This window comes from Cyprinus carpio, chromosome B3 (genome assembly GCF_018340385.1).
Source record: "Cyprinus carpio isolate SPL01 chromosome B3, ASM1834038v1, whole genome shotgun sequence".
In the NCBI taxonomy this organism is placed as follows: Eukaryota; Metazoa; Chordata; class Actinopteri; order Cypriniformes; family Cyprinidae; genus Cyprinus; species Cyprinus carpio.
In genome coordinates this window covers 18,795,335-18,808,214 of record NC_056599.1, presented here as the reverse complement: position 1 = coordinate 18,808,214, position 12,880 = coordinate 18,795,335, and the positions used below count along the sequence as shown (strand labels likewise).

The 12,880-nt window shown below is 38.0% G+C and overlaps 1 protein-coding gene across 3 annotated transcripts in view; it reads left to right on the top strand.

Moving 5' to 3' along the window:
* The window catches only part of LOC109084270 (MICAL-like protein 2), a 13,468-nt gene extending 1,759 nt beyond the window's left edge, over positions 1 to 11,709 (top strand). Inside the window, exons 3-18 of one of the 3 annotated variants that reach the window (XM_042720091.1) lie at positions 1,504 to 1,645; positions 2,225 to 2,553; positions 2,963 to 3,093; positions 3,279 to 3,761; positions 5,009 to 5,217; positions 5,553 to 5,631; positions 6,196 to 6,356; positions 6,473 to 6,541; positions 6,614 to 6,715; positions 7,129 to 7,190; positions 7,307 to 7,430; positions 8,375 to 8,477; positions 9,094 to 9,167; positions 10,340 to 10,454; positions 10,533 to 10,579; positions 10,693 to 11,709. In XM_042720091.1, the coding sequence (XP_042576025.1) occupies positions 1,504 to 1,645; positions 2,225 to 2,553; positions 2,963 to 3,093; positions 3,279 to 3,761; positions 5,009 to 5,217; positions 5,553 to 5,631; positions 6,196 to 6,356; positions 6,473 to 6,541; positions 6,614 to 6,715; positions 7,129 to 7,190; positions 7,307 to 7,430; positions 8,375 to 8,477; positions 9,094 to 9,167; positions 10,340 to 10,454; positions 10,533 to 10,579; positions 10,693 to 10,775 (2,313 nt within the window). In that variant the 3' untranslated portion in view covers positions 10,776 to 11,709. Of the gene's footprint in view, positions 1 to 1,503; positions 1,646 to 2,224; positions 2,554 to 2,962; positions 3,094 to 3,278; positions 3,768 to 5,008; positions 5,218 to 5,552; positions 5,632 to 6,195; positions 6,357 to 6,472; positions 6,542 to 6,613; positions 6,716 to 7,128; positions 7,191 to 7,306; positions 7,431 to 8,374; positions 8,478 to 9,093; positions 9,168 to 10,171; positions 10,248 to 10,339; positions 10,455 to 10,532; positions 10,580 to 10,692 lie in introns of those variants that run through there. The other 2 variants (XM_042720090.1, XR_006154197.1) reach the window with 2 other exon arrangements.
* Positions 11,710 to 12,880: the final 1,171 nt, after the last annotated feature.

Sequence of the window (12,880 nt, the reverse complement as noted above, 5' to 3'; positions counted from 1 at the left end):
AGCTTTTGGCACAAAGATATCCTTTAGTTTCTGCAAACATTACCTTGCAGTGAAACATCTAAAGTTTCAAGCTTGTACTCCGTGAACTTGGGTAAGAGAGAAGTATATTGTCCTAAACCATTTAATTTTATTTTTCAGGGCTCAGTTTATTTGTGTAGTTATTACTCACTGAAAAAAAAAAAAAAAAATCTAGATTTTTTTTTCTTTTTTTTTTTTTTAAATCTAGATTTTTTTTTTAATCTAGATTGATTTGGATCCATTTATTAATTTTATAGATTCCACACTTATGCTTTAATCATTTGATCTATTGTTCACAGGCAACTTGTAATTTTCAGTTTATATTATGAACTTTTCTAGAGTGGTAGATTTCAGATTGCAGAGAGAATATTTGGTACATTGGGATGTTATAAATGTTTGTATTTTTTAATTGTTCACCTAATTTAATTGTTTGAACCAATTATTTTAATTCTGATGGTGTAAGCTTTACATGTAAGATTTGCATTTGAGGATACAGATGCTGTCTGACCAAGACCAGTGACTTAATTATTTTTCATCCCTGTCAGGAAGTGCTTCTATGAGATTGAGGTGGTGAGACGTGCCACAATTGGGACTTTTTTTTTCTTTTTCCTAATGAGCTCTTCCTCACAATGCTTCCTCGGAGACTGTAGATTATAAGCCACACACTTTGTCTCTGAGATCTATTACAGACCCTCACCACTTCTATAGACGGCAGTCAGCTGTAGTTTGAACCCGAGCCGTGAGGATTCTGTCCAGTTAATGCATTATAAAGAAGGGAGACAGTCATCCACAGGACACCTGATCCTCTCCGTCAAGATTAACTTACCTCTGTTCTACTACTGTGTTTACAAATGTTACTTCACCTGTGCATTTAAACACAGAAGCATTTAAATGCCAATACTTCCACCAGTGTGCTGTGTTTAAACCCAGTCAGTATTTACCTAAAATGTTTTTCATACTATTTTCATACTCTGTACACAAAAGAGAAACGGGAAGTTGCAGATGCATCATGGAGGATATGCCGCCCCTCTTCAGCTGTCCTGTAAAAAGTAATGAGTGTGTCCAGGTCAGGCCTAAACAATGACCTGGTATTCCCCCTCCTGTCCCCATTCCCAGGCTGCTGTGCACACAGGAAATGTGCTATTCATTATGTGCTTCCTGCCCGGGCCGTCTTGATATGGTGCCAGATCACGCTGCTTACTTGCCTATTCTGTTTCTGACGTCGTCTACCTTCTTTGTGCCTTGTCTGTGTTCACCGTTAATTGGCCAAGTGCCTGTCCCCTACAAAACGGTTTCCACAGCATGATATTGGCGGCCTGAAACAATCGAATGAGGTCATGTTGAATGAGCATGTTCAGTGGTTGTTATAAACACAGGGTACTTGTCTTGTGTCATTGTGGTCGTCAGATTGTTGTTTTATGTTGTATTATGTGGTGTTGTAGCTGTGATCTTAAAGGCTGATTTGTGTCATGTGATGTGCTGCAGGCGTTCCGTGTGGCTGAAGATCATCTGGGAATCCCAGCTCTTCTGGATGCAGAGGACATGGTGGCTTTGCCTGTCCCAGACAGACTCAGCATCCTCACATATGTCTCACAATACTATAATTACTTCCACGGCCGCTCGCCAAGTAAGACTGCGTTTATCCACCATGACGGTGTTTGTAAAGTAATTTTTTTATTTTTTTTTTTTTTTTGTCTTATTTGAATTCTGTACTATGTTCAGAATGTTAAAGTACTAGAACACACACTATTTAAAAGTATAGTGAAGCATGTATTATGCCACAAACATTTCTAACAGAAGTATGCACCAGTCACAAGATCTCATTACATTGCATGGTTAACTCTGCTAGTGGCACCCAATTATCCCTGAATATTATTTTTAACTGTGTAAAAACTTTGGGCCATTGGATGAAATGAGTCAAGCTGTGTGTTGCATTGTGGGATACAGTATTTATCTTGATGTGATCCACTGTATATCGCACATTTTGTCTAGGTAGTCTACACTGTAAAAAAAAAAAAATGTTTGTAACCAGGCAGTTGATGGTAGCCATTGACTTCCATAGTATTTATTTCTGTACTATAGAAGTCGATCGCTACTGTCAGCTTTGCATAGTGTGCACATGCTGTATACTGCAGGAATGTTGGCGTGATTTATCTAATGTATCTGTATATCTTAGTCTTTCTTCTCAATGGCTTTTTTTCCTCAGTCGGGGGAGTAGGAGGTATCAAGCGGCACGCTGAGGACTCAAAGGAGGTGCCATCAGAGAAGAAGAATCTGCCTGTGGTTGCCAAAAACCACAATCTTAAAACAAATACAGAGAACCGTCCTCCTCAAACTGAAATGCCAAAAAATATCAAAGACAACCGTCCTCCATCTCTTAACATCCAGAAAAGTACTCCAGAGAAGCACATTGTAGCTACTCCAGCTCGGCAGACTGGCACGGACTGGAAGAAATCTCCAGGGCCGAAATGTGTGCCGGCGCCCATCACGCCACTCGGAGCGAGATCTCCACAACCACACAGAGATGCTGAGAAGGTGTCCATTCAGCTTTCCCTTGATTATTCAGCTTCAGAGTAGGGTTGCAAAAAGGTGGAACATTTCCAGTAAATTTTGGAAATATTGCAGACATTTTGGAAACCTTCCAGGATTGTTAGGAATATTCCAGGGATTTTTGGAAAGGTTCCGGAAATTTTCCACCCCTTTGCAACCCTACTTCTGAGTGATTTGGTCTAATCCTAGTTATAAAAATGAATGATTCAGTTATGGTTTGGGAACAGAGAGATTTGTCTTTGCTTATTTAATTTTACATAAAATTTGTCTAATTTATATTTAAATGATCTATTTTATTTAATTTTTATTTTCATTTTTAAAAAATTTAGTAATTTATATTTATTCTTTTTTTTTTTATTCATGTATTTGTTTATTTATTCTCTGTCTTTTGCAGAAAACTGTTTTGGTGGAGAGTTCAAATAAAACCGGCACATTGAAAGGTGAATGTGCAGTATGTGGAAATCATGTACATCTGGTCCAGAGACACCTGGTGGATGGAAAACTCTACCACCGGAGCTGCTTTAGGTGAGTATTCATTGATGGTGCTTGGGAGCTATCACTATTATTTTGCATAACTATTAATAGGACACTCACTATTGGAGTGAGTGGAGTGCACTGTTTAGTCTTTCTAATGCCTTGTAACAACTACTATAATGCAACGATACCTTTTTTTTTTCAATCCCGCTCCTCCCGTTTTTTTTTTTAAACAGGTGTAGTGTATGCTATGGCACACTGAAATCTGGGGCATATAAGCTGGGAGCAGATGCTGGCTCACTGGTCTGCACTATTCACCAACATGTCCAAAATGGCTTCAAGCCTACTGTTAGGCCTTTTAAGAGCAGTGGCTTTACGCTTGCTGATTTGGTAGCCAAATCTGAAAGTGGAGATCAGCCATCTTCACAGCGCTACACCTCTGTATTATCTGCCCCCATCAAAGCTCCGCCCAGACCAGTGGAGGTCAGACCCGCTTCGCAGCCGTGGACCACCTCTGCTCAGAAGACTCAGGAAGCCAGGCAGAAGTTCTTTCAGTCCGGTGGTCCAGCAGCAGAGCATTGGCCCACCATAAGACCGCAGTCAGGCCCCTCAGAGTCCTGCACCAATCAGAACACAAGACTGAAGATGGAGGAGAAAGTGGCAAATGGAAAAGGAAACACAAATAACAACAATGCGCTTAATTCTGACCCAGGAGCACAGAGGCAGTGAGTGTCTAACCAATGATTACTGTCATGGTCAACAGTTTCACGGATTGCAAGTTATCTATTGGGCTTTTTGCACCAGAAATTGCAAATGTGGAGTTTTTTTCAAGATTTTTAACTGTTCATATTTAAATCATGTGTTAACACTGTTATTTGCACATTTGCAAGGTTAATAACATTGATTTGGCATATACAACACTCCAGAATTGGCACATTTTTAAATGGATGTCATCAGATGTGCAAAGTTCCTGCAGCTTGGGCTAGTCTATGCTTGAATTTGGCATCCATTTATTTAATGCTAGGTATACAACCAATACATTTACTTATTTATGTTTAAAAATACCCTGCATTAGTACTTTTGCTATACTAAACTGATATACTTAAAGTCTGGAATTATTTCGTGCACAGTGTACTTTAATTGTGGAAGTAGTGCTGAAGTCCAACTAAAGATATATCGAAGTATATTTAATTGTTAAAGTGGAACTATTGCAAGTATACTTCAGGTACACTTAAAATATCTTGCTTTCAAAGACTGATATTATTGAAAGATCATACAGTCCTAATTAAGTTACCAAGCACATTTTAGGCTTAATATTAATAAATGTGCATTGTGCACTAATACTCCAAATAAAGTTTAATTATAGTTTTTGTATCAGTAAGGCTCAAGCGATATGTTAATAGATTTTAACTATACTTGGTACAAAATAAATGTATTTTAAATATCACTTTTTTTCTTTGCTAGGGAAAGTTTGTAAATTATGTTAAACTGAATTTTCATAATGTGAAGATTATAAAGACTATGAAGGTGACAATACTAGTTAATAGGGTTGTTTATTTTATTAAAGAAGTGCCTAGCCACTTTGAAAATAACAAGTGTGAAATCTTGCTTAAGTCAAGCTTTAACTGGGTTTAAAGACATTAGGAATACTGTATGAACTTTAATGAATGCTTGGGGAGAAATATGTTTGGGAAGCAAATTCTAATGCAACCTCTGTAGTTTACTGCTATTCAGAAGTTAGGGATCGTTAAAATGTTTTAATTTAGAACATTAAATATTAGAACATCAGGTTTTAGAACATAACGGGTATTTAAGTGTTTACTGTCTTGATTTAATGTGTCTGATGGAAAAAACAAAACGGAAATATTAGTGACCCCAAACTTTTAAAAAGTAGTGTTCAGCTGGTGCATCTATGATCATAGTGCAAATGCTTAATGTGTTTGACATTTGTTGCCATCTCTCCCAGTCTAAAAATCAGATGCACTTCTGCTGAAGTCTCTAGCTGGAGGCAGGAGTTACACGGACGAGTTGCAACAGGAAGGAGCGCCGATCAGGCCTCTTCAACCAGCTCTGCTATCAGCAGTAGCGGCATGAACTCCAAAGAATCCGTCTACCTCAGTGCCATCAGCAAGGAGCACAGCAGACCTCCATCCCAGCTGCTTTCCACTGCCAAAGGTGGTGTTCACTCACAGATGACCTTTGCTTGCATGGATTGGTCATTTTTTTTTTTTAAATGCTTTCTAAAGGTCGCATGGGAAATATTACCATAAACATACACAATAAGTAGGAACCGAGAATATAGGCAGGAAACAGCTTAAATTAAGCCACAGGCCAGCATCCATTGTTTTTCATGTAGCCCACAGGAAAAAGATTAAATCTTAAGACTGATTTCCACCCTGTAGTATTTTTGTCTTTTCTATTTGACAGCATGGCTTCAAATGGCATCATTTGATATTGTGCGGCATGTCCTTTTTGTTTGCTGTAATTTTTTTCTCATCTCTTGGTTTCAGCCAAAGATGTTCATAGCTGCGATGCCCCAACTGACTGGAGATCAAAGCCAAAGGCAGCTCCAAATGGACCAAGACTCAAGTAAGTTCGATCAGCCTAGTTATCCCTAATGCTTTCTAATCCACACGAGGGGAAGCAGGTAGAGTCACTCGGGTGTGAGCTGCAATGACACTTCAGAGCTGGAGTACTGACAGTGGGGCCTTTCATGTATCCATCCTCTAGCCGGCGGATGCCTCCTGTCTCCCCCATAGTGTTTGACTGCCTCAGAGTGCATCCGCTCGCTCTGTCCCCAGTCCTCACCAGTCCCAAGGAGTGCTGTGCCTAAACCAACCTCCCCTGAAATGCTATGCTCTTACTTTGAGTTCCTCAGACGATTGTTCTTTTAGCTTTGTTTGCACCTACTGTATATAAGGTGAGGGCCTGCTTACTGTGTGTTGTTTTTAAATGATGCTTTTGTGTCTTTTGAAGGTTGCGAATGTAACCTAGGTTATACAGTTTTGCAACAAAATGCAGTGTTTCTACTTCGAAATGTAATGTTTAATTCAATGCCATTTGCCATTACTTTGTAATTTTACTAGCAATTTCTGAGTGAAAACTGTTTCACCACCAATTTTCAGTTTAGTAAGGTTAGTTTGCTTTTGATAGATCTCCAGATAATGCCAACGATATTCCGTTGACTTCTGGAAAAAACAAAAGTGACCATTGTGTGACAGCCCAAAATGCTCCAGCCTCCATATCTAACAACTCTTGTTGCTCCATCAATGTTGCCCCGAAACCCAGAAGGGAACAGCAACAGGGTACCTGTGGTAAGCTGGTCTCCTCACTATTAAGAGCAAACTTGTTTCTCAAATACTAAATGCTGACTGAAGTTCACCCCCCTGTTTCACCTACTCTGTTCAAAACGGACCATGTCCATCACCAGGCTCCTCTGCCCCTCTCCAGCCATTCAGTCCTGTTGTCTCCTGTGTGGGAGAGACCTGTGGTGTGCAGGGTAAGTCCAGGCCATATCATCCGTTGTAGGATGGGAAGATTTGCATTTATGATCTTTTTCTTCTGTCCATAGGTTCTAAACCTGACTGTTCCTTGTCCTCATGCATCTTGCCCTCTCAGTCCTGTCACAAACCTTCGTCTCCAAAACAACCTCGCCGCGGGTCGGCAACATCAAGTAAGCATGTTCTAAAATTCTGCAAACATTATTTCTTTAAGGTTAAATAAAAAAATTGTTAATCTAATACGAATAAATAAATAAATAAATATATATATAATATTTTTGTTTTAATTTTACTTCAATTCTATTATTAGTACTATTTATTTTATATTATTATTATTTATTATTATTATTATTATTATTATTATTATTATTATTATTATTATTATTATTGTTATTGTTATTGTTAGTAAACCAGTTCACTTGTATGGAAAACAGAGGCTTGGTCAATGTGCCCTAAACTCTTTACTGAATTGTGAAAAATTATATAATTTTTTTTGTGAACTATTTATTTGAAACATCTTGCATGTTTGTCGACATTTAGCCTTCAGCATTTCATATACACTAAAAAGCAGTATTTATCACTTCAGGTTACGACAATGGAAATATTTCATCTACAAATGGCTTGCTGCATGAAACAAAGCTGCCTACTGTAAGTTATTGCAAAAGTTGTAAACTAATCTCGGGAATATATAATCTCAGGAATATTTTTCTAAACTAAAGGTGCCCAACCCATGTTTTTCATGGTTACATTATTTGTCTTTTCAGATGAAGTCTTGCTACATCACACCAGATCAGATCTCAAAAGAGCTGCAGGACATTGAGAACAAGCTGTACGATCTGGAGAACGAAGGGGTGGAGTTGGAGAGGAGGCTTCGCATTCATGAAGAAGGTTTGAGATTAGAGGTTACAATAATTAATGTAATAGCAGCATTCCGCATTTCTCCAAGTCGAAGTCTGAATTGAATTTTAAAGGTCCAAAATTTTCAAGGTTGTTTAGGACAAAGCCTTGTGGGACATCAGATGTTCCTTTAGTTGCAATTCGAGATTCATTTGAAGTGTTTTAGATGGCATGTAACAGCCCCGTATATGTGTGAGTGGTTCATAGAGTTCCGCGAGTCGCGCACTCATTCCAAACCTGTTAGCTGAGGCCGTGCACCTGGGAGTTGGAATTCGGATGTAGCCTTTAGGGGAAGGCTGTGGCCAATAAAGGGCTCTCGATTCCAGCTGCCAGGGCCAAATGAGGCGAGGCGCAGGGGAAGCTCCCTCTCCTCCTGAGGGATGCTGGGATGGAAATGGAGAAGCGGCGGTGGGCTGCAATGAGAGGCTGCTAGCTGAATGGGGCAAGGGCACTTGGCTCTTTTCAAGGTCACCATGGCACAGTAATATCATCTCCAGACTCGCTGCTCCAGTCACCTGTCCTGCTGCTAGCAGCCGGTGAGATTTCATAGAACCTGACTGCCTCTCGGTCCCACCAAAGCTGAAACCACCACTTGATCAAATTAAGTTTGTGTGCGTGTGTGATTGTACTTGTATGTTGTTGTTTTTTATTTTTATATATATATATATATATATATATATATATATATATATATATATATATATATATATTTTTTTTTACCACCTCAAGGCAATGTCAATGGAAAACATGCTTTTTAGACCGCATTACAGTACTCTATTAGGAGACAAATAGAATTCAATCATGGCTCAAATAGAAGTTGTAAGTGAGGAGTTTGGAGATGTGTGTCTCCAGAGCACTTTAAATTGTGGCTCGAGGTGGAGTGTCTCTCATGGATGGGGCAGTTAGGATCTTGGTGACATTGGACTGTTTTACAGAGGGTCATGGGGACCTGCTGATGGATCCCTTGATGGTGGACTGGTTTAACCTGATTCGGAAAAAACAAAGCTACATACGGAGGGAGTCAGAGTTGATGTACATGTAAGTGATCCACGTACTCAGCAACTACTGTTTCTCTCTTTTGTCTAACTGTTATTTCTGGATTCAAACATTTTTAGAATGCTTAAAGAATTAGTTCACCCAAAAATAAATTGTCATTAATTACTATTAATTACTGTTCCAAATCCGTGAGACCTCTGTTCATCTTCTGAAAACAAATTAAAATATTTTGATGAAATCCACGAGCTTTCTGACCCTCCCATAGACAGCAATGTAATTACCACGATCAAGGTCCAGAAACATAGTAAGGACATTAAAATAATCCATGTGACATCAGGGCTTCAACCGTAATTTTATGAAGCTACGAGAATAGTTTTTGTGCACAAAAAAAAATAAAAACAACTTTATTCAGCAATGTGTCTATGGAGGGTCAGAGAGCTCTCAGAATGCATCAAAAATATCTTAATTTGTGTTCCGAAGATGAATGAAGGTCTTACAGGTTTGGAACCACATGAGGGTGAGTAATTAATGACAATTTTCATTTTGGGGTGAACTGTCACTTTAATATTAAAACAAAATATGCAGTGGAGAAAAATAGCCATTGTACCTAGATGTTCGCTCTTAGACCGGTCCTTACAGCAGTCTCGATCTTTTTCAGAGCAAGAACGCAAGATCTGGAGGAGCAGCAGCCTGGAGTCGAAGGAGAGCTCAGGAGATTGATCAATAAACCAGGTAAAAATTAGCCAGGGTAATTTTAATATCGCTCACTTTTTTTCCCATTAGAAATAGACAGATCATTTCAGAGGAAGTGATCAATAGCTATGTTTCCTGTTTTTATGTGCATTTTGTAGTATCAAATAAGAAACGAGTGGAAACGCCAAATTTTGAATGAAAATCCCTTAATTCGCAAAAAAGTTTTTACGCTTGCTTGAGGTGGTTTATGACTTGTCTGAAAAGTTAATGTGAAGAATGGGATATTGAAACGCATTTGCTCAAATAAATGTGACTGCGCTATAAGAGGGCATAACCTGACTAACCAGAGGACCGATCTCTGTGCACAGCATCTGAAATGTTATGGTCATTCTGAAATGCCTTGGCAAAGTCTGTCGTCAAAGTACTTCTTTATAATTGCCTCCCTCTGAAAGCAATGTTTTCGTCTTTGTTTCGTCTGCTCGCTCTGGGACGCAAGTAATTTATTATAGCCTATATGAAAATTATTATATTCAGTGGCTTTTCCTACTTTTCTTACTGATATTTATTGCCAGTTCATCAGGAAGTGACAATTTATATATATATTTTTTTTTCTTCTTTATTTATTTATTTATATATATATATATATATATATATATATATATATATATATATATATATATATATATATATATATATATATATATATATATATGTGTGTATATATATATATATATATATATATATATATATATATATATATATATATAGTATATATATATATATATATATATATGTGTGTTGTTTTTTTTTTTTTATAAAACTTTAATTCTACAAATTGCCATAAGAAGCTTTTTATTTTTGCCCTGTGGGGTATATCTTTACTCTTTTTGGTTGCTATGGTAAGTCTGCATTTAGAAACTGGCACCAATTATAAATGAAGCTTATTCTTAGATCTCTTGTGACACATGGAAGCATTTCTCAGACATGTCTGTGCTTCAGATCATCACTAATGATTTTAATAATTACGCGTTGTGATTTAACAGGATGTGTGAAGTGATGCGAAATGATGCAAAGTGAAATTGAAAAATGTCAACTTTGAGTCCTACTCTATAATAAAGGGCAAATGAAATAGTAGTATTAGTTTTTGCACTTGTACTTTTTATAACAGCTGAGGAGAAGCCATAAAGTGTGTGTGTGTGTTTGCATATTAGAACATGTCAAGACTTTGGATGAGAAGACGAGAGAAACCGAGCTATTGAACAGACTGATGAAGATAGTGAATGACAGGAACGCCATTGTTGAAGGGCTGGAGGAGGACAGGATAAGGTAAGTCAAATACCATACTTTTAAATGTGGTTGATTTTCACTTGCATGCGTTTGTGAATGTAATATGTCATATTTTAAGGAGGAGGAGGAAGATCAACAGTTGAATGAGATGATGCAAAGACTGGGTGAGAACTTGTTGTTCTTGTCATTTTTATCTTGTTCTGAGAGTAAACTTTACATTTTTAACTGTTAACATTCTTTCTTTCGAACTGTTTTTTTTTTTTTTTCCTTGATGCAGGTTTTCCGAAGTTTAAAAACAAACGCAAGTCATCCTTCTCAAGGCTATTTAGACGGGGAAGTAAAAAAGCTTCAATGGGATAGTGAACTTGAGCGCTGCTGGAGTGAAGTGATCCAGAAGTTCTGCTGTAGATTTCTCCAGGTGACATTAGATGGTTTAAAACAAAGTGGGATTAGTATAACAATTACGCCAGTTGTTTCAATGTGTTAGATTTTTTGGAGCAAAATAATGTTCTGTTTAAACACTTTTCTTTTGTAGTTATTTTCACTTCTTATTTGATTTAAGCTAATACAAGTTCTATTAATTTGCTTCAAGTTTTCAACATATTGGTCCTATATGCTTCTTTTGCCTTTACTTTAAATGCGTGGGCTAGTTTCAATAATTTTTGTTTAAAAACATTTTTTATTTTTCTGTCTTCTTCCACCCCCTCACTTGTTCAGACATAAACCGTAACTTATATTAGCAGATAAACAAACAGATGCCCAAGGTTGGCTGTGATCCAAAAATCTGTGTAGAATCTTAATTTAACCCTAACCCCCTAAAAAAATAAATAATTGCTAAATCTAGAGGACTTAAAGACGCAGTGCTTGCAGTGACCTGAAGGGGGCACTATGAGCTCACATGCATTTGCACAGGCAGAGTTTTCCAGTTCTTATTTTATATTCCTGAGAAAGCTAAATCAAGCTGGAGATTAGACGCCAGAGGATCTTGTGTGCTTCGAAAGGCATGGATTATTGGTTTTATTCTCTTTTTAAGTCCTCTAACCTAGTTCAATTAAAAGTGTTACCTCATTTAACTCATCTAAGAAATATAGTCTGTCAAAATGTGTCTTTTTACATGGTGTTTAAATATGACTTAACTGTTTGAAAAACCTACAGAATGAATGTTTTAAGAAGTTTTAAAAGTTCTCTTGAGAGATGCTTACAAATGGATGTGCTTATTTATTGTATAGCCTATTTGACTTTTACAATGAGTTCTTTAATAAATCTTAATGAAGTTTCTTGTATGTACCCTAAACTATTCCAGTGCTTTATTTTGGTTTTATTTAACAACAGCTGTCTTCATGCTCAATTCTCTCAGATGCCTGCATGTGAATAGAGAAGCACAGAAACGTTAAATGGAAAAACCTATTTATGCCGAAGTGGTCGCAATAACCGAACTGCCCGGTTTATCCCAAACTTCCAGTCGGTTTCCTTCTCGTTCGCAGCTCGTAGCTAATTGTTGTCCCTATCATCGCTCGTGCTGTAAAACGGCCCGTTTACACAACCATCATTTAATATGGGTTTTAGTAAAATGCATTAAGATAATTTACTCCCATTTAATATCATGCCACTGCTTACAGGCCATCCATCCCCAATTTAAGATGCATGAAATTGTGATCATGAACTTGGAACACCATCACCATCTCGCTGAGAGGAGCCGAGGAGGATATTGGTGCAGAACGCCTCGCGTGATGCGGGTGACAGTCGAGACTGAATACGTGTGATATTAGAGTTAATTAAAGCTTTGCGCCCCATCTCCTGCAAATGCTCGCACTCCTGCAATTAAGAATCAAAGGCGAGGGCTTAGTGTCAGGGGGGTGTCTAATACATGGTTTTAACAGGACTGGGACCTGATTTGCCAAGCTCCTAGCGACAAGCATTAACAACAGCCTCAAATTAGGCGGACATTAATATTCATAAGTAAAACAATTCGTGCCTGTGAATGGCTGATGAAATGAAATTCTCTGGCGTCCACGCTGCCCGTGTCCATCAAAAGATGCCATTACTGATCAAGTGCTTAATGTATATGAGCCGTCTGATGAAATTGAAGGGATAAAGGATTGTTTGGTATTTCAGAACCGGCCCGCAGCTCAAATGCACCCTCGCTAACCTCATGCATGCGCACGCTTGTCTCTCTTTTGGTACATGACTGAATGGCATTTACATATTTGCATGATCAAGGCCAGCTAAGCACAGGTTACTAACACAAAATGGATTTGAAAATGGAGTGTACTTAAGAGTTTTTTATTTTGTGTGTGTGTGTGTGTGTTTTCAGTGGAAAGTGCATTAATGCGACACACAGGGGTGGCATCGCAAGCTTTCAGTGTAATGCAACACGGTTTAATTGTTTAATTAAAAGCATACATTACACACTTATCTGACGTGCGGTTTATTATAAAGGTCAAACTCTGCTTGTCCAGTGGCGG